The sequence below is a fragment of the Cyprinus carpio genome, chromosome A6 (genome assembly GCF_018340385.1).
Source record: "Cyprinus carpio isolate SPL01 chromosome A6, ASM1834038v1, whole genome shotgun sequence".
NCBI lineage: Eukaryota > Metazoa > Chordata > Actinopteri > Cypriniformes > Cyprinidae > Cyprinus > Cyprinus carpio.
In genome coordinates this window covers 13,030,969-13,053,360 of record NC_056577.1, presented here as the reverse complement: position 1 = coordinate 13,053,360, position 22,392 = coordinate 13,030,969, and the positions used below count along the sequence as shown (strand labels likewise).

Sequence of the window (22,392 nt, the reverse complement as noted above, 5' to 3'; positions counted from 1 at the left end):
TGTCTGTGGTCTCCCATGGATTTGAAAATCGTCTAGTGTGTCCCAGGCCTAAGGGGGACATAGAAAATGTGCAGAGTGGGGGGGTCCCTAAATGAATAAGTTAATAATTAATTCGCTCGTTCGTTCAAAATGCAGATTCTTTCAGAAATTGCATTGCTTGGAGACGTAAAACAGTTCTGCTGTTGCTTTAATTTTTGCGTTGGCAAACCTCAGCAAATACAGACAATATTGTGTCTAAAATATAACACAGCATTAATTTCTTATTTATTGAACTGTTGTATAAAATCAGCATCACATTTGCACTCATGCTATTAGGGACAAAAACAGCACTCGTGTGATAATGCACTCATTGCTTGTATGATATTGCTTCACCATATCATTCATATGATATAAATATGAGACAAAGTCTCATCCAGGGGTGTTTTCCTCAATATCTTGTATTTCAGGGGCATATAACTGCATTCTATAGGCTATATTACTCACTGAGTTGTTGCGCTGTGCAGACTAATTGGTGTATGACATCTAAGTACTGCAAGAGCTATAGAAAGCATATGGCTCTGCATGCATTCAAATCCCATTACTTTTGATGTCATAAACTGATCGGTCTGAGCAGCACTTCTTCAAGTCGAAAACACCTTATAAAATTTAAGATAAAGCATGTGAGGCAGGGACGGGACGTGTGTTAATTGCATTAAAAATGTGAACACATCATTTTTTTTCCATAGCTAATTAATTAGATTAACGTGTTAAATTGACAGTGATAGAATAAACATTTCAGTAGACATGTATGTATTGGCTATGCATGAATGACAGAAATACCATTAATACTCACCCTTGTCGTGGTGGTGCCAGCCTCCAGTATAGTAATCGTGCAACACCTGAGGAGAGCTCCAGGTGTCCAGGAGGTAGTCTACCTGATGCTGCTTCCTCCAGGTCAGACTCTGACAAAGGATCTCCCGTGCCTTATCTATGTTGAAGTCCCGTGCACGCAGGAACCGTAGAATATGCTCATCTTTTGGGATCTGAGAGGATAGGAGGATCAAAAACTAAGCTAGACAGGTGGGTTTCTAGACTGCCACTGACTAAATGTAACCAGATCGTAAAACTGATCATTGGTGAATTTTCAGAATACATGGTGCTATGCTTCAAAAAATATACGTCCTTAATACATAAATAATGTGCAGTTTAGAAGAAAATAAAAATGACTTTTTTATTACATAACACAAAACTAATGTATTAAATTGATGGCTCTAATAATTAGAGTAATAATTATTAGATGGATCTAATATATGTAATTATGCATTAGGGTTACTCCACCCTAAAATTAAATTTTTTTCATTAATCACTTACCCCCGTGTTGTTCCAAACCCGTAAAAGCTTCATTTGTCTTCAGAACACAATTTAAGATATTTTGGATGAAAACCGGGAGGCTTGTGACTGTCCCATTAACTGATGAGTAAGTTACACTGTCAAGGGTGAAAGACATCGTCAGAATAGTCCATCCGTAACATTATGGTTCAACCGTAACATTATGAAGCGACAAGATTAATTTCTGTACATGAAGAAAACAAAAATAACGACTTTATTCAACAATTTGTCTCCTCTGTGTCTCTCCACATCACCATAGCATCATTTTGGAGAACATCCGCTGAACGCAGGCAGCATATGCTCTTCTGTGTCAGCCATGCCACATGGATGCACTGTTTTTGTTCAAATCAAAGCATAAATACACGCATAAATAAAACGTATCCTTGTGGCGCGTCAAAACATTACAGTTGAATCACTGATGGCAGATGGACTATTCTGACGATGCTTTTCATACTTTTCTGTACCTTGACAGTGTAATTTACTTGGCAGTCTATGGGACAGTCACAAGCCTCCCGGTTTTCATCCAAAATATCTTAAAATTGTGTTTCCGATGGCAATAATCTCAATGTCCACATATCAGCAGATTAATCACACATGCCAATAGATACCAATCCATCTGACTGAACATCAAAAAGGCTGAATATGTGTGGACATTTTACCTTGCCCTTGTGTGTCTCCTGTAACCAGCGGCGCAGGCGAATCAGACAGCTCTCCTGAAGGGGTGTGAGATCACCCAGATACCGTTTGATGTAGTCTGCATCCAGTTTATCTAAACATAGATTTTAGATTAAATTTACATCTAGCACACCTTAAACAAACTTTGTTTATATGAAAATTTAACCTGAACAAATGTTCCCAAACAAACTCTAAATTAACATTTGTTTGTTTTAGTTTTTTGTTTTTGTTTTTTTTTTACGTTAAATTTTAATAAAGTGAAGTATGCTTTATTTGTTGTATAGATGTGTTTTGAGTCAAAGTACAAAAGGGAAGGTAAAATGAATAGAATGTTCTACGATATTAAGTACACTTTAAAAAATGACTTGGGGGACCTGTTACCTCAACTTAAATAAATGCATGGTTGCAAGTTAAAAATTCAAATTTAATAATATATTTAAACCTTTTAAGTTGCAAAAATTATTTGGCTGAGTTTAGTTAAAATAATAATGTTTATCATTACATTAACTTAAAGGGATACTCCACCCCAAAATGAAAATTTTGTCATTAATCACTTACCCCCATGTTGTTCCAAACCTGTAAAAGCTTTGTTCTTCTTCGGAACACAATTTAAGATATTTTGGATGGAAACTGGGAGGCATGTGACTGTGGAGTGACACAGAGGAGACTGTTGACAAAGGAATTGTTGAAAAGTCGTTATTTTTGTTTTCTTCACTTACAAAAAGTATTCTCGTCGCTTCATAACGTTACGGTTGACTGATGGCAGATGGACTGTTCTGACAATGTTTTTCATACTTTTCTGGACTTGACAGTGTTATTTACTTGGCAGTCAATGGGACAGTCACAGGCCTCCCGGTTTTCATCCAAAATATCTTAAATTGTGTTCCGAAGATGAATGAAGCTTTTACAGGTTTGGAACAACATGGGGGGGAAGTGATTAATGACAAAATTTTCATTTTGGGGTGGAGTATCCATTTAATACTGTGCGTCATTTAAACTCAAATATCTGCGTTAACTGAATTTCTTTATTATGTAAGTTAAGTTGTAGTGACGCAATAAAATTGTTTATAAAACAATAAAAGACCTGTTAGTGTTTAATGCTGTTATGTTTGACATTTAAAATAGTTTTTGCTATATTGTTAACAATGTAACATAACATAATCTGTGTAATGTTAAGTTTTTGTGGTTACCATTGCTGAAGAGTGAAGGTAATCACTACATTGACGCTATTAGCAATGACTGTGCTAATGCCAGTGACAAGTAACATCTTACTTGTTAATTAAATATACATGCTAAATAAGTTACATTTAGCATGTGCTGTAGCTGTGAATTTGAACAGAAACAAAAAAACATACACTCACTGGCCACTTTATTAGGTACACCTATTCAGTTGCTTGGTAAAACAAATCGTCAATCATATGGCAGCAACATGGTGAAGACGAGTTCAAAGCGAGCATCAGAATGGGGAAGAAAAGGGATTTAAGTTGACTTTGAACGTGGAATGTTTGTTGGTGCCAGACGGGCTGGTCTGAGTATTTCAAAAACTGCTGATCTACTGGGATTTTCATGCACAACCATCTCTAGGGTTTACAGAGAATGCTCCGAAAAAGAAAAAATATCCAGTGAGTGGCAGTTGTGTTGACGAAAATGCCTTCTTGATGTCAGAGGTCAGTGGAGAATGGGCAGACTGGTTAGAGATGATAGAAAGGCAACAGTAACTCAAAAACCACTTGTTACAACCAAGGTATGCAGAATACCATTTCTGAGCGCACAACACGTCAAACCCTGAAGCAGATGGGCCGCTGCTGTCAGCAAAGAACAGGAAACGGAGACTACAATTCGCATAGGCTCACCAAAATTGGACAACAGAAGATTGGAAAAACGTTGCCTGATCTGATGAGCCTCGATTTCTGCTGCAACATTCAGATGGTTGGGTCAGAATTTGGTGTAAAGAACATGAAAGCATGGATCCATCCTGCATTGTCGCAACGGTTCAGGCTGGTGGTGGTGGTGGTGTAATGGTGTAGGGGATATTTCCTTGGAACACTTTTGGCCCCTTAGTACCAATTGAGCATTGTTTAAACGCCACAGCCTACCTGAGTATTGTTGCTGACCATGTCCATCCCTTTATGACTACAGTGTACCCATCTTCTGATGGCTACTTCCAGCAGGATAATGCACCATGTCACAAAACTCAGATCATCTTAGACTGGTTTCTTGAACATGACAATGTTCACTTTAGTCAACACAAAGTTCACTTTTCTCAAATGGACTCCACAGTCACCAGATCTCAATCCAAGAGAGCAGCTTTGGGATGTGGTGGAACGAGAGATTCGCATCGTGGATGTGCAGCCGACAAATCTGCAGCAACTGCGTGATGGTATCATGTCGATATGGACCAAAATCTCTGAGAAATGTTTCAAACACCTTGTTGAATCTATGCCATGAAGAATTAAGGCAGTTCTGAAGGCAAAAGGGGTTCCAACCCGGTACTAGCAAGGTGTACCTAATAAAGTGGCCAGTGAGTGTATAAATTGGTTCCAGGTTCACATATCCATTAGTTGGAGCAACTTTAAAATAAAAAAAAAATATGTTACAAGTGATTACGTTCTTCTAACTCAACGTAGTTTGTTGGTTGAACATAATTTCATTAGAAGTTGTCTTAACTCAAAAAAAAAAATTATTTAATTATTTATTTTTTTGTTTGTTGTTGTTTGAACTAACACATTATTTTTTAGAGTGAAAAGGCCAGTGTGGTAACAGTGTTGGTACTAACCATCTGGACTGGCTACAAGGGCGTCGTTCAGGCTGCCCGTAGGACTGCTGCCCTCTTTACACACTTGAATCTCATTCACGCTCTCAGGAGGGGCTTCAATGGAGATTGTGGGAGTGATAGGCAATGCAGGAATAACAACTGGCACCACTGGCTTTGTGGGTGATGGTGGGCAAGGGCTCCACCGAGGTACATAAGTTATACCTTCCTCTTCTAGCTCCCTCAGGTAGTATTCAATAATCTCCTTACCCTATAGAGAAATAAGAACACATCACTCACATTTCACTTTTCACAGCTTACTCTTTTTTTTTCTTCAATGATTTCAATACACATGCCTTACAGATGTGACAAAAAAAAGTTTATGTGAGACAACAGACTTTCTGTGAATTACAATTCACAAACCGTTTTTGCAATTTGGAGGAAAAAAACAGTTACGAATGTGACATCTCTCTGTTAAAGAAGTGACAGTTCTGAAATTGGAATTTATCTATGGAAAGCATATAAAATCCATTAAAAAATGTTTTTTTTATACATTTTAGCAAGTTCTTCTGTGTCTTTCAATATACCTTCCAATGTTCATTAATGTTTATTTTGTGCTTTAACTAGCAGAAAAGAGGAAGAGATTATCTATTCACGTGTGCTCCTCGCTGCTATTTGAACTGTGGCGCTATGATCTGTCATGCCACATTAAAAAGCATCAAAATTACATTTGTTTGAATTTCGTGATAAAATTGACATGAATTTTAAAGCTGAGATCTTGTTTCTTTTTGCAATTATTAGACAGGAGGTGTGCTATAGTTAACTGAAGTTTTATTCCCACTTCAGTTGAAAACAGCGTGGACTAAAATATTTATCTTGGGATTTGATAACCCTGTTAAAATGTAGTTGTTGAAATTGGGAAATCAATATTTTCAGTCCAGCCCATTTTGAAAAATTTTAAGGGGGATATCACTGCATTCTATAGGCTACATCACACAGCCTTGCATCATTTTCGTCACCAATCAATCATGTAGGTGTGTTCAGCTTGAAGTTGTGCTGCGTAGACCGATCAGTGTATGTCATCTAAGAACCATGAAAGCTATAGAGAGTAGGTGGCTCTGCATGCTTCCGAATCGCTCTCGTGCTACTTTGATGTCATACACTGGTCGGTCTGCGCAGCACTGCTTCAAGTCAAACACATCTTATAAAATGTAAGATAATGCTTGTGGGGCGGGGGTGTACGTTCATTGGGTAAAAATATTTACAAATTATTTTTTTCCATAACTATTCAATTATATTAGCTCGTTAAATCAACAGCTGTTCTGAATATAAGAGTGGATTTTTTTTTTTTTTTTTTCTTGGAAATACACCTGAAAAAAATGGGGTTGTCTTATATTCAGGGTCTACACTTTTAGGGCCTGTTTACACTTGGTCACTTCATGCATTTTCTCTGATTGGATAGCTATCTGATAGTGAAAAGACCCTGTACAAATGCCCTCAGAAATTCTTTTGAGATGGATTTAAATCTGATCACTCAAACCACTTCAAGATGTGGCCTGGGACGCACTGCAGAGGAACTGGACAAGTGTATTTGTCCTATAGTCCGCCTGTGCCATATTCATTAGGCGTACACAGTATCAGTCATCAACAACATGGCAAACATTTGTGTCAGTCATATAGATACATATAGTATGGCTATGTATTTAATATAATATGAAGCATCCATAACTGTCACGTCTGTAACACTGATACGGAATCGGCCGTTAATGGCTTTAAATGTACATATCAGCTTCGGCCCGATATGGAAAATTAAACCGATATGTTTTGCAGATAAGAGGAATATCTTAACTCACATGTGCTCAGGGTGTGCTATTGATTAGATCACGTCAGCAGTGTGGCTTATTCTTTTAGCAAATTTTTGTCTGAATGATTATTAGATTGACTGTTTTGGATCACTGCATTTAATCTGTGAAAGCATGTACAGAATGATGCGTTCAGTGTTTGATAGAGTAAGCAGTAATAGCACATGCAGTAGCAGTAGCAGCAGCAGCCTCCCCCAGGTCCTAACGCCCGTTCGATAAGGAGTTTCAATCTGTAGGGGGCGCTGTTGGCTAAGTAAATAAGCCTACCCAAATAATTTTTAGACTGTGTTTCTGATAAAATAAAGCAGTGATTGATGTCATAAAATAATGAGTATGTTTTAATTTAAAGGTCTATAAAGCTATAGCTTACATAAAAAAAATAAAAAAAATAAATAAAAAAATCAAACCTGACACTTGTAAATTAATTTTATATATACTGATTTATTCACTAATGAAATATATCATTATTGGCCAAAATGAGTTGAAAAATATTGGCATATCGGATATCAGCAAAAATCCAATATCGTGCATCCCTAGTTATTATGGCTGTTCATAGCAAAGAAGGGAGATGAGTTGATCATTATTAGAATGGACATAATTTGCCTTTGTATAGAAAGTTTCTAGTTTTCTAGTATTAATAATAATTATTATATGATATTAACTTGCCACGGACATGACACAGCACTGAAGAGTCATGATTTCATAAATCTAGCCCTTATAAATCCATAAATCATCACTATTAGGACAAAGTGAGTGTATTTATTTTTCAGAGAGGTCTCCATCTTTCTACAAAATGCTTACTGTTGACATTAAAACAATGGTTGGCCTTGAACCTCTCTTATGAAAACACGAAATATAGTTGGATGGAAATGTAATTTTACTATTGGGTTATAGTACCTCATTTGTGTTGGATAAACATGATGTATTCCTTCAAATTTCTATTGAAGCACATTAATGCTGTAAAATACAGACCTAAATGCAGAACTTAAATAGGGTTTTGTTCTTTTTCGTAAATTTTTATTTTTTTCATGGTAAGATTAGCATTTGCATTAAATTGCTCCTACATTTTCTTCGTGAAACATAATACTGCCATAAACATTTTAAAAATACCTTAACTAATATAGTGAAAAATGCCAAAAACTGAATTGTAAGAACATCTGAAGTGGTCCTCATATACATTGCTATATCAGCAAATTGTGTAAAAGCCTGTTTACACAAAGGACGATAACTACAAAAATAACTATAGTTCTAAAAATCATTATCAACATTAAAGAATTTCAGAGTCCACACCATAGCTATAACGATAAAGGCCCATAGAAACAATATCGTTGGAATCACTTTCAGAATTTTTTTTTTTTTTTTTTTTTTTTACAGCTGATGAATGATTTGAACTTTTGACACCCAATCAGAATCAATCTTGCTTTAACAAGCTCGAGAATTTTAAACAGATGATACGGTCGGCTGATGTGGATTAGGGATGTCAAATTTCGATTAATTCCATGATCGATCGTCGTTTAAATTAACGATCAATTAATCGATTAATCGTTAACCATAATGCTACAAAATGCGTCTGTTGCAGGCACGCAGTCACCGGTATGAGAGGATGTGAAAAAGCCACACACACAAAATAATTTCTCACTTGAATTAAAGAGGTTTTAGTCTGAATAAAATGCTAGTAGCAGGATTCTAAAATGAATAGATGTGATTATGATGATTTCATAAAATGAAGAGAGCGCGCCATACTTTTGAGGTAGTTTTACTTTGTAGACTGTTTCGTATCCCGCACGGAAACCGTTAAACACGCCTCTTTAAATGGTTTTGTGGTTATCGTTGTTGTATTTTAAAACATAATTGCAATGTTTTCAACTGACATTATGGTATTTAAAATAAAATTATCCCAAACGCAACTGTGGCGCGCGTGTGACTGCGCTGCACATTAAGTGAATTACATCGGCACTGCTGCAGCAAAGCTTGCTCACATTAATTTTATCCGGCTGGATTCTGTTCTAGAAAATGTCAGATTTGTAATTTTTGCGTTCCGGTACGCCTATTTGTTTTTAAAAATCCGTCATACAGTTCATTAGTTCGTGACAGTGCATGTGTGCAGACGAGGATGAGCGAGCGCGGCTTTGGCTAGATTTATTTGGAGGTTATTGCTCATGTCTCATTCGGCACAAATCCAAATGTTTCCATATTCGCAATGTATTTGAATTTTATTATTTATATTGTAAACTAGGCTTGTATTTTACACGCATTCGCATATAGACGGAAAAGATCATCCTCTTCATATGAGCAAAACCGTCCTTGGCATAACAGCAGAGTGAACCGGTATACTACGGTCTATTTAAACTGACCAGTGTAACATTTTATATGTTTAGTTGACTATTTTATTTTGATAATGAACAGACTGCGATGTAAGTTTGAATCGCTAGAATAGGCTATACGTGTGCAGCAGGCTCCGGCGCGATCGAAACAGCTGAGACATAATAATAATAATAAAAAAAATATATATATATATATATATATATATATATATATATATATATATATATATATATATATATATATATATATATATTTTCCCCCAAAAGTGTTTACTTTCATTTGTGCACACTCACATAAAAAATAAAATAAAGCAAACAAACAGAATGCGTTGTCATCCTTTTTTTCCCCGTGAACTTATGGAGCACCACCACACTTCTGTTTTTAAATCCGTAATTTTAATTATTTAAGTCGGATATATTTCGCTCTAGAAAATGTCAGATTTGTAATTTTTTGCGTTCCGGTACGCCTATTTGTTTTTAAAAATCCGTCATACAGTTCATTAGTTCGTGACAGTGCATGTGTGCAGACGAGGATGAGCGAGCGCGGCTTTGGCTAGATTTATTTGGAGGTTATTGCTTGCTCATGTCTCATTTGGCACAAATCCAAATGTTTCCATATTCGCAATGTATTTGAATGTTATTATTTAAAAAGGAAACTAGGCTTGTATTTTACACGCATTCGCATATAGACGGAAAAGATCATCCTCTTCATATGAGCAAAACCGTCCTTAACAGCAGAGTGAACCGTATACTACGTTCTACTTAAACTGATCAGTGTAACCTTTTATATGTTTAGTTGACTTTTTTATTTTTGATAATGAACAGACTGCGATGTAAGTTTGAATCGCTAGAATAGGCTATACGTGTGCAGCAGGCTCCGGCGCGATCGAAACAGCTAGAAACATAAAAATAAAATATAAATATAATATATATATATATATATATATATATATATATATATAAATATTATATATATATATATATATATATTTTCCCCAAAAGTGTTTACTTTCATTTGTGCACACTCACAATAAAAATAAAATAAAGCAAACAAACAGAATGCGTTGTCATCCTTTTTTTCCCCGTGAACTTATGGAGCACCACCACACTTCTGTTTTAAATCCGTTATTTTAATTATTTAAGTCGGATATATTTCGCATATTTAAAAAAATAAAAAACAATCGTGAAAACAAATTATTTGCACGATGTTATTTTTATGTTGGGCCTATTACTTATATAGGCTATACATTTTCCTTAAAGGATCCCATTTTATCCCAGGGCATGAGAACCTGCACTAGTTAGGTCCATGCAGAGACTTGTGAACGATGGCGTCACCATTTAGTGACATCACTAAACGCGCATGGGAAAACGTATTGTCAGTGTCGGTCACAGCGCCTATTAATCGCTGTTTTGAATCCAGCAATTATTTGTTTACAAATTTTAAGCTCTGATTATGACAAGTGTGGTATAAAAGCTTTGTTTATTAGAGGAATAATAGGAAAATGTTAGATAGTGACCATGTATCTGGATGCGTTCGACCCCATAGCCTTCATTTACGCGGCTTTGTTCTGGTTTGCCGGTTAGTCACGAATTTCCACAAATTCAATAACATTGAGGCATTGTTTCTTTTCTTTATCGTCACAGTCTAACCCTCTAATTTCGCATGTTTATTTTATTATATTTCACTTTTAATCACTGTTTTCGCATCTCTTACTGTGGTACACATGGGAAGGGAAATTAAAGATTTCATGAATTAAGAATTCGTTCGATTGATTAATTTGTTCCCTTATTCACTTAAATCATGGGTTATTTAGGGAAAAAAATTAATGAAACATGGACAATTGCCACAAATGAATAAGTCGTAGGAACGAATTAACAAGTTGTAGGAATGACTACCTGTCCTGTGTCCTGCAGCCCTGCAAAGCACACGATATGAAACAATTATCTGATGAAATGACTTAGTTACTACATTTCTATTGCTTTTTATGCTTATTAAGAACTTTTATGTTGTTTCTATTTTAATGTACTTTAAAGTTTAAATCACATTAAAAGCTTAATTTGTACATTGTGAATGAATGATGATGCTTTTATATACCTTCACCGTCACTCACAGCCGCTCTCACGTGTTCTGCGCATGAGCCGCACGCAGCCCAACATTAAATCGGTTAACCGACCATCGACAGCCTTAATCGATTGCATCTATTATCGACAATTAATCGATCATCGATTAATCGTTGACATCCCTAATGTGGATGTTAATATAGTTATCTTTATAGTTATCATTCTTGGTGTGAACATGACTTAAGCCTCAGATTTACAGGTACGGTTAGGGTTTAGCAAGTCATCAACTACTGGTAAATGAAAAACAAACCAACATGTGTATATGGTTTTAGAAGGCGGCAGTGTGGCTTCACACCTTTTTGATGCTGCTGGCATATTGCTTCATGGCGATCTTCTCCACTGTGCTCTCAAAACCAAAGAAAGATTTGATGTCCAGACTGGCAGATTGTTCAAAACATGTCCATTCTTCATTTTCTGGGTGAACCTACAATAGACAACAGAACACATGCCAACTTTGTTAAACTGCCAGTAAAAGAGTATTATAAAAATAATGTTGTCAGTATCCAATATTTCTACATCAGTTTAAGTAGTTGAGAGTAGTATAACAACTTATGTTGAAGTAATAGATACAGACTACACTATTTGAACAACCATATTAGATCTGAGCAAAAGAACACACTGGACATTTACTCCAGGAGTTAGAATTTGAAAAGCAAATCAGTATTGTATGAGTTGTATGCACTGTGAACAAAACAACACGTGTTTCATTAGCCACATTTTGGTCACTGGCTAACCTTCCAGGGAACCTGAGGTAGTGATTTTGCACCTCAGAGCTTTTCCTTTGTAACACTCCTATAAATAGAATCTTTAAAGGAGGCCTTAGAGGATCTGACCCCATTAACTTTCTCATCATTCACTCGGGAATGATGCACACGGCTTGTATTACCTGAATAATCTCTAAAAACCAAAAACAGGCACTAGTAGCTCTATAGGAATTTAGATGCTTACTCTAGCGCTTCTGGCCAGAGACAGTAAAAAGGTGGAAACCAAATCATGGTGGCACCGATGCAAAACACTGAGTTGGAAATTCAAACCTTAAAGCTGTACGGAACAGTCCAGAGCAATGTTTACCAACCCTTTTTACTCCAAGGACCCCTTCCTCTCCAAATTAATACTGCAAGGTCCCCCATCCTTTTCTATTTACAAAAATCTTTGTATTTTAGTGTTATTAATTTTACAAAATAGTGTTCTTCTTTTAGTGTTCTTTTTTGGAATCATACTTTGCAAAAAAAAATGTCACTGCAGACATTCTTTAAACTTAAAAGTACTTAGCTCAATTATACAGTAACTTTTACAAATAAGCAGACATTAACCTGCCATACCAAACAAGACCACAGGGAGATGCGAAAAAATGCATATAGCTACTATATGGATCAGTTAAGAATTACTTGCACAACAAAATACAAATGAAAAATAAAAACATTCTGAATGTGTGTAAACAGTCTAAAGGTAGGTCGACATAATCAGTGAACAGTTCCTCTATCAAAATAAGCAATCATGTCTATGTTTGGAGCATCTGATGCCCAAATGTACATAAACACCACTGGTTCTCACAAACTTCTCCAAAACATGCCTCTTTGGTGTTATAAAACATTCACAGTACATTCATTTTGACAACTACGCAAATATATTGTACTGTGTTCTTGCAGAAAAATATATATACATATGATAGAAGAGCAACTTTGTTATTTTTTTGAACAATGTATTAATTAAAAGATTAGTGAATTATATCAATATATTTATCTCAAACTCTGAGGATTGGTTTTTCCAGCAGGACAATGCTCCATGCCAATCAAGTCATGTTAATCGAAGTGTGGATGGAGGACAACCAGATCAAGACCCTGTCACGGCCAGCCCAATCTTCATACCTGAACCCCACTGAAAACATCTAGAATGTGATCACGAGGAAGATGGATGGTCACAAGGCATCAAGCAAAGCTGAGCTGTTTGAATTTTTGCACCAGGAGTGGCATAAAGTCACCCAACAGCAATGTGAAAGACTGTTGGAGAGGTCATTCCACCAAATATTTATTTCTGAAATATTCCTAAGTTTAAACATTAGTATTGTTTTGTTTAAAAATGTAAGAAATTGTTTTCTTTGCATTATTTGAGCACTGAAAACACTGCATCTTTTTTGTTATTTTGACCAGTTGTCATTTTCTGAAAATAAATGTTCTAAATGTTTATTTTGTTTTTGGTTTATATTGATTGATTTGTAATTTATGGGATTTTTTAAAATATGTAATGTCCGTTTCATTCATACTGGTCACCAGAGGGCCTCCACATATGCATCACAGAAGTAACAGAACTTATGACATTTCAGGAAATTCCTAAGATGGATAAAGGCATTTTATCGCTGTAAGTGAATATAAAGAAGATAGAAATGCTTAAACTAATCAAACATGAAGACTATAAACACACAACTGCAACAATATAGCCTATGGTTTATCTGTGTTCTTCAAACCATCTTGGGTTTTTTCATAAGTATATTTATAATCCATTGCTAATCGACATACCCTTTATTACAGTATAGAAAATATTTTCTGCCTCATTCTGTAATAAGCAACATCAGGTCACGAAAAGATATTATCTACATTTTCGACTGATGTGGAGTAAAAACGTGTTATGATGTTCTCTTTTGTTGGACAACAGGTTTAGAAATGCTTCTCATTACAATAGGTACTTGTACTTTCTGGATCTGTCCGCTGCTTTTGACATGGTTAACCACAAGATTCTCCTGTCAACCCTCACGGCAAAGGGTATATCAGGAACCGCACCCCATTGGTTCAAGTCTTACCTCTCAGATACAGCCTTAAAGGTATCTTGGAGTGGTGAGGTGTTCAACTCACAACATCTAGCTAGTGTGGTGCCAAGAGCTGGATCAACCAAATAAGCGATATTAGCGGTTGCATAGGGCCCCGTGGCCTCCAGGGGGCCCCATGTCAGTATCAGATGGTAATGCTCCATAACCGTAACCATGGGCGTCGCTAGGCCATTTTTAGGGGGGCTATAGCATATAAATGACTGCTCAGCCCCCCTAAACTGTACACAAATTTGTGATCACCTCAGTCCCCTTTAAATTTCATATGAAAACGGCGGCAGACTTTGATCGGCTCCTCCTCATCCTCCTCAACTTTGATCGGCTCCTCCTCATCTTTCAGCGCATTCTTTTTATATATATATACATACACACAGTACAGGTCAAAAGTTTGGAAACATTATTATTTTTAATGTTTTTGAAAGAAGTTTCTTCTGCTTATCAAGCCTGCATTTATTTGATCAAAAATTCAGAAAAAAAAATTTATATTGTGATATATTATTACAATTTAAAATAATTGTTTTTAAATGTATTATACTTTAAATTATCATTTATTTCTGTGATGCAAAGCTGAATTTTTAGGATCATTATCACATGATCCTTTAGAAATCATTCTAATATGATGATTCATTATCAAAGTTGGAAACAGTTCTGCTGCTTAATATTTTTTTCAGAACATGTGATACTTTTTTAGGATACTTTGATGAATAAAAAAAAAAAAAAGAAAAGAAAAGAAGCTATGTTTTTAAAAAATAAATATTTTGTAATAACAATTGTACACTACTGGTCAGTAATTTGGGGTCAGTAATTTTTTTTTCTTTTTTTTTTTTTAAATAAAATCAATACTTTTATTCAGCAAGGATGTGTTAAATTGATAAAAAGTGATAGTAAAGAAAATATATTATTAGAATTTTTTTTTTTTGAATAAATGCAGTTCTTTTTAACCTTTTATTCATCAAATATATTAGACAGCAGAACTGTTTCCAACACTCATAATAAATCAGAATATTAGAATGATTTCTAAATGATCATGTGATAGACTGGATGTTACATGTGACACTGAAGGCTGGAGTAATGATGCTGAAAATTCAGCTTTGCATCACAGGAATAATTTTTTTTTTTTTTAAAGTATATTCAAATAGAAAACTATTATTTTAAGTTGTAATAATATTTCACAATATTACTGTTTTTTTCTGTATTTTTGATCAAATAAATGCAGGCTTGATGAGCAGAAGAGACTTTGAAAAACATTAAAAATAGTAATGTTTCCAAACTTTTGACCTGTACTGTGTGTGTATATATATATATATATATATATATATATATATATATATATACATACACATATATATATATATATATATACATACATATATATATATATATATATAGACATACATACATATATATATATATTCTCCAAGTGTGCGCACTTTTGGACTATAGCCCTAATGTACCGTGCAGTGCAATTAGTTTTGTTTTTTTATTATTTTTTTTTATCTATGTTATTTTGGATTTAATCTTGGTTTTTATATATTTTAATGTGTCATTTGAATGCTGCCGAAGGCAATCAGAATATGTGTGCTACCCAAATAAAATAATGACTAAAAGTAAGTCTTTGAGAATGGGTTTCTCAAGCCAGGTGGCGAATTAGACCAGGGGTTTCCAAAATGCATCACAAACTGCTTGAGAAAGCTGTAAACTAATTATGCATTGCACAAGGTGCAAACAACCTGTTTCACACATACTCAATCTGCAGTGCGTATGCGTTGGGTATTTTTTTACGCACCCATGTTAAACGGATTCCAGCGTTCACACGGTTGCAGTCCGTCAGTGCATTCCAGGAGCGGTGCGTCTGCAGCAGTGCAGCGATCGTTTACGTACCGAGTAGCAGACTGCAAGCGCGTCCTGTGTGAAAGCACAATGAGTATGAGTCCATGCTGCTTCTGCACCACATACGTAACGCACACGGACTGCATACGCACTGCAGACGGAGTATGTATGAAACAGGCGTGAGTCCTGTCAAGGTTTCCATTGGGAAGCTTCTTAAAAATTTCCCTGAAACAAACCCGGCGGCTTCTTAGCTGCATCCATGTTAGCACGTCACGTTTGATGTGGTAATTTCACAGTAGGCATACACACAGGTTCGAAGAATCGTTCTCGCCCCCTACAGTGCAGTTCGGCTAGGTATACATCCTCGCTAAAATATCAAGGTGAAAGTCATCATAGCTTGCGTAGTATAGACCCAGCTCCCAACCCAACTTTGAGATGCGATATTTTTTTTATCGCCCGATAAGAGTCTCACGTTAACGCAGCACGTTAACGCCGATAATGGCCCACCACTAATATATACACAACAGGGTTATTATAGCTAACTAATTATTAAACGTTACTTGAAATAAAATAAATGTGATCTGAAATAAAATACTTGTACTGTTTTAGACAGTTGACAAGGCAACATTTCCCATTTTTATTTAGTTTATCTTGATGTTCTAAAATAACTAACACTAAAACTGAAATAAAATGTAATAACTATATTGACTAAATATTTAAAAATCAATAAAACTAATAAAAACAACAAAAATAAACAATACAATTACTAAAACTTTAAAGTGAAAATGACAGCAGAAAAAAAAAAATCTATATATTGACAAAAACTATAATACCGCCTGAATGACACTAATTAACATTGCTTTACAATAAATTGTCAGTGTAAGATCAGTGGTGCAAAAATGGGGTATGCAGTATATGCAGTGCATGGGGCACCGCATGAAGGGGGCGCTATTTTTCCAAAATCATTCTGTGAAAAGCTTCTTTATTAAAATGTTATAAATAATCAAAAGCTTAGCTGTTAAAAAATAATGTAATGAAATATTTTTATTTAACGGTTTTTAGCATTTTTAATGAGTTCAAAAATGAATAAACTGAGTGCATATCAACCGCTCACCCTTTGACACATTATTGGTACAGAGTCACATGACCAAAATTAATACAGGAGGGAAACGCTCTGGAGTGAAGAACAGAAAAGACAAAGGGGAAAAAGAACAATGCATTAAAATAAGTATACAGCAATATCCAAGAGAACTAAGAAATTGGTAAGCTTTATAAAGACTCTATAAATACATTGAACATTTCACGTTGTTGCTTAAGATGGCAAAGTGATTAATGTTAATATCAGTTTATTTCTGATTATCTCTGTTGCTTGATAAAAAGAGTCATGCTATGTTTGTGAATGGGCGTTTGATTTACATTTGCAAGCAAAAATTTTAGGGTAAAAGGTCCACGTTTGACAGTCTTGTAAACAAATGTTCTCTAGGTGTTTTATTGCCTTATTTCAATGACTTCAAAATTGTAGTTTTTCACTAACCATGCATAAACGTTGTTTTCTAAAAAACACAATCATGTACATACATGCCATTTACATATTATTGTAGCCCAGATTTTACGGATTACAGTGTTATTAGACTTTAGCCATGTTTATGTTTATAAGCAACTGAAAAAAGCACAAAAGTAAGGGGATGTCAAAACTTCTCCAGGCCCCCAAAACCCCTTAGACCCCAGAGGGTTAAAATATCATCTTGTTGTGATGTTGGGTGCCAGAATCGACGTAATACAGCCTCAAATTAGAAATTTAATCGCATATCTGCTGCTACTACCAGACAGAAAAAATTATGACAGCTGTGGTTAAAACGTGAGTATAAAATTACAGGTCGGTCAATCTGGTTTCGTGGTTAAAGTTAACCTTTTCGACATGTTTCAGTGTTGTTGTTGCTCAATGCTCAGCAATGGCATGGACGCGATGTTTTCTGGGGGTTCGACAAAAGGATAGTGGGATGGTGGGCGGTGCCCAGGTTGGTGACTGTAGGGGGTGACTGTGTGGTTCTGATGACAACTTTTACTGATGTCACAACGGTTCATAAAAAAATCACAGCTACTTTATGCAGGCTGTGTGCATTTTACTGTGGACTGACTGTTTTAAAACTTATATGGTAGTTAAATAGCCCCTAGACCTCAGTTATTGTGAAAAAAGACAGGAAATTTCAGTTTTGACAATATGGGACCTTTAAATGAGTCCAAGACCCCCCCCCCCCCACCAGATTAATGTTATAAACATGAGCCGCATCCAAAAGGTTAAGGGGGAGGTGCAACTACAGTTTACAGTAATATGTTCAGTATTTCTCAGAAGTCTGGTTTCAAGTATAATTCATTTGAAGTAATGGTGCTTCATATAACGTTATACAGAAAAACAAGCATTAATGATAAATCCCCTGAGACTTTTAAATTGTCTACTGTATATAGGCCACCAGGGTACCATACAGACTTCATCAAAAAAGAGAGCAGCCCGGAGAATGGAGCACAGCTGGAAGAAAACAAAACTAGAGGTATTTCATATTGCATGGTGGGAAAGTACTTCTACTTATAGAAAAGCTCTAAAAACTGCTAGATTTGCTTATTTTCTTGCTTATTAACGCAACCCCAGGCATTTATTCAATACAGTGGCTAAATTAACAAAAAAATAAACAATTACAGACTGATCTCAAATCTCCCTTTCTGTCAAAAATACTAGAAAAGGCAGTATCCTCTCAGCTATGTTCCTTCTCAGAGAGAAATGGTATCTGTGATGATTTCCAATAAGGATTTAGACCTGATTTAGACCATAGTACTAAAACTGCTCTCATCAGAGTTACAAATGACCTGCTCTTACCATCCAATCATGGTTGTATATCTCTATTAGTGCTACTGGATCTTAGCGCTGCATTTGACACTATCGACCACAACATTATTTTGAGTAGAGTACAAAATTATGCTGGCATTAGTGGAATTGCATTGTCATGGTTCAAATCTTACTTTTCTGACCGTTATCAATTCATATCAGTGAATGACGAGGTATTGCATCGATCAGAAGTGGAGAACCACAAGGCTCAGTACTAGGACTGTTGCTTTTCATGCTTTATATGTTACCCTTGGGAGATATCATCAAGAAATATGGTGTTATCTTTCACTGTTATTCTGATGATACTCGGCTCTATATCTCTTTGTGTCCCGACAAAACATACCAATTCGCATAACTAACGGAATGCTTTGTTGATATTAAAAACTGAATGACTAGTAATTTCCTACTGTGAAATTCTGAAAAAACAGAGGTTTTAATTATTGGACCAAAAACTTTTGCATGTAATAACCTAAAACACTGTCTTACAATTAAAGGCTGCTCTTTTAATTCTTCGTCATCAGTTAGGAACCTAGTGTGCTATTTAATAGCAATCTTTCCTTTGAAAACCATGTTTCTTACATTTGTAAAATCTTAAAAATATATCAAAATTACGACATATGCTCTCAATGTCAAATACAGAAACGTTAATTCATGTGATTATGAGCTCAAGGTTAGATTATTGTAATGCTTTATTGGGTGGTTGCTCTGTGCGCTTAATAAACTCCAGCTTCAAAATAAAATCAAAATCAACTGCGGATGGCAGATCCTTTTCCTATTTAGCACCCAAACTCTGAAATGATCTACCTAGCGTTGTTTGTGAGGCAGACACAATCTGTCAGATTAAATCTAGATTAAAGACCCATCTCTTTAACCTGGCATACACATAATAGGCTGTCGCATTTCTATAAAGGATTGTTAGGCTGCATTAAGTCAACCGGAACCGGGAACACTTCTCTTAACACCCAATGTACTCATTACATCGTAAGAAGAACGGCATTTACGCTAAAATTAGTCTCTTTCATTCTTATTACGAGGTCACCGTAGCCATATGGATCCAGTTCAATTGAACCACGCCATGCTGGTTTTGTCTAGCCAGAGGAGAATTGGCCCGCCGACTAAGCCTGGTTTCTCCCAAGGTTTTTTCTCCATTTCTGTCACAGATGGAGTTTTGGTTCCTTGCCACTGTCACTTTTGGCTAACTTAGTTGGGGATGCTTGACTGATTGCACAGACACTTTTGGAAGAGAGCTGAACTGGATGATGACATCACTGAATCATCAATGAACTGACTTGAACTGAGCTGAAAATGACTGTTATTGTCCTCTTGCATTATTGACAACAATTTTCCTGTTTGACACTGTAAAGCTGCTTTGACATAATCATTATTGTATAAAGCACTATATAAATAAAGGTGACTTGACTATTTAATAAAAGAAAAAAAACTTGACCTTCTAACACTAGCATTCTCTTTTTTTTTCTATTCTACTTGTTTTCTTTTTGTTTATTATAAAAAATCATAATAATAACTTGACCCTCTAACACTAGCATCCTCTATTGTTTTTCTATTCTACCTACTATTTATTATTTTTATTTATTATATTAAAAAAAGCCTTAGTACATGTACTGCGTTAGACTACCCGGGACTTGTCACAGCACTAACATAATGTTGCTGTTGGTTTTACTGCTTCTACAATCATCATTTGTAAGTCGCTTTAGATAAAAGTGTCTGCTAAATGAAGTGTCTGCTAAAATGTAAAAAATAAGTAATTACAAGGAAAGATGCTTGCTGTGTGTTGCTTTTTATAAGCATTTCCTCATATCAGTACACAGACTCAAGGGCAGGCAAAACAGCCAATTCAGAGATGAATAAAATGCACTGAAATTATTTAAATGCAAAAATGAATTGAGGTATCCCTAGAGGCCACACACACGGTGTAGCCAAATACTGCCATCACTCCTCTTCTGAGTGCTTAATCCCATTTTTTAGCCATTTACATGATAATAATACTGACTCATCTTACCATATAAAATAACAAAAAAATTATGTGGTGCTGGCTGTAGCTATGTCCTAGTTTTTACTATTATACTTTAGAAAGTTTGCAAGATTTTTTCTCTAGTTTGCCCTTTGATTTGTTATGAAGTATTATGCTGGTGTCTAATCATATTATACAACTAAATTGAAGTTGTTAATGACATACTTAACAGCACCTCTGAGATGTGAGGGTGATTTTTCTCACCGAGTAACAGCAGAGTTCATGAATGATGACTCTGTTGGAGAAGGTTTCGTTGTGAGATTCAATATGAAGAGTTCTTTCTCTGTGGTTCAGAGAGTTCTTCTGAATGAAGTAGACGTAATCCACGCCTGCAATCTATACACAAATACAGGATTAATCATTTTATTACAAATCATATCTGAAAATTTAATTAAGCTAACATCTTATATCACAAGACTTGGCCAAAAAACTGTATGCAGGCAATGCAGACAAAACAACAACATCACTTAATGTGGAGGGAATAAGGGAAAGGGAAGGGACTTTGGGAGGTTCCACTTTACCCGTTTGAGAAGTCGTGGTGCATCCACATCAAGTTTACACCTCCTCTCAATCTTATGAAAAGACCGATCCTCACTGGTCTCCTCACTGATCACATCACTGTCCACAAACATGGGGATCAGATGACAGGTGGGAAACCTCCTCTCATATGCCTGAGGAAGAGAGAAGAACAGAACAATCGACTGAAGAACTGAGAAGAACTGAAAACCCACGTGCTTTCCTGTATGGGAGAAAAGAGGTACAGGGTTTTTTTTAGCATGAGCATAAAGTCACTGAGGGCCACATGTTGCACAGAAAGAGAGCAGTGGGGAAGATATCAATCAGATAGGTAGCATCACTATTTAGTACACCATCACAGAGAAACATGGGCAACAATTCCAGGAATCACGGCTTCATTTGTTTAAAGTAGGGGTGCGCCGATACGAAATTCAGTATCGGTATCGACTCCAATACTGCCATTTTCTGCCGGATCGGGGTATAGGTCAGACGAGATATTCTGCATATACTATTCTGTGTTATTATTAAGCCCCATGAAAGGCAAAAAAACATTATAAAGCACTATAAAGTTTTTGTGCACTATATTTCAAGTGTTCTAACAACGTTCCATAGTTCAATGTGAAGTACAGATGAATATTTAAGTCGTTAAATCCAAGTTCACTTAAAATCTTTCCTCCGCTGCGGCTGTCTGTCATCCTCCATTCAGTATTCAAACTGCATGTCACGTTCAGTTCTGAGTGTCAAGACGATAAAACTCTCTCTAAGATGATACAATGTTCCTATTATTAGACTTGATCTTTAGATAAAATCAGTGGTTTTGCATAAAATGACTATGTTGCTGGAGTTTAGTGCTGTTTCTAAAGCATGTTACTTTCTACTGGGTGTCTGTTAGATCACAACACTGGAGTAGAGAGCACTATTAATTGTTCTTCATGCACACAGTAACTGAAATTTAAAGGGATCATATGACGTTGCAAAAAAGAACATTATGTTGTGTATTTGGTGTAATGCAATGTGTTCATGCGGTTTAAGGTTCAAAAAACACATTATTTTCCACATAATGTACATTATTGTTGCTCCTCTATGCCCCGCCTAGATTTTTACAAAGCTCATCGTTCTGAAAAGCGAGGTGTATGCTGATTGGCCAGCTATCCAGTGCGTTGTGATTGGCTGAATACCTTTAAGTGTGTGACGGAAATGTTATGCCCCT

At 35.8% G+C, this 22,392-nt stretch overlaps 1 protein-coding gene across 4 annotated transcripts in view; it reads right to left on the bottom strand.

Annotated features, from left to right (window-relative positions):
* si:dkey-237i9.1 (SEC14-like protein 1) overlaps positions 1 to 22,392 on the bottom strand; it is a 131,144-nt gene that overhangs the window by 33,038 nt on the left and 75,714 nt on the right. For all 4 annotated transcript variants that reach the window (XM_042758106.1, XM_042758104.1, XM_042758107.1 and 1 more), the window contains exons 3-8: positions 21,188 to 21,337; positions 20,871 to 21,002; positions 11,398 to 11,526; positions 4,820 to 5,066; positions 2,028 to 2,137; positions 833 to 1,022 (exon numbers count right to left, since the gene is read on the bottom strand). In XM_042758106.1, the coding sequence (XP_042614040.1) occupies positions 833 to 1,022; positions 2,028 to 2,137; positions 4,820 to 5,066; positions 11,398 to 11,526; positions 20,871 to 21,002; positions 21,188 to 21,337 (958 nt within the window). The remainder of the gene's footprint in view (positions 1 to 832; positions 1,023 to 2,027; positions 2,138 to 4,819; positions 5,067 to 11,397; positions 11,527 to 20,870; positions 21,003 to 21,187; positions 21,338 to 22,392) is intronic.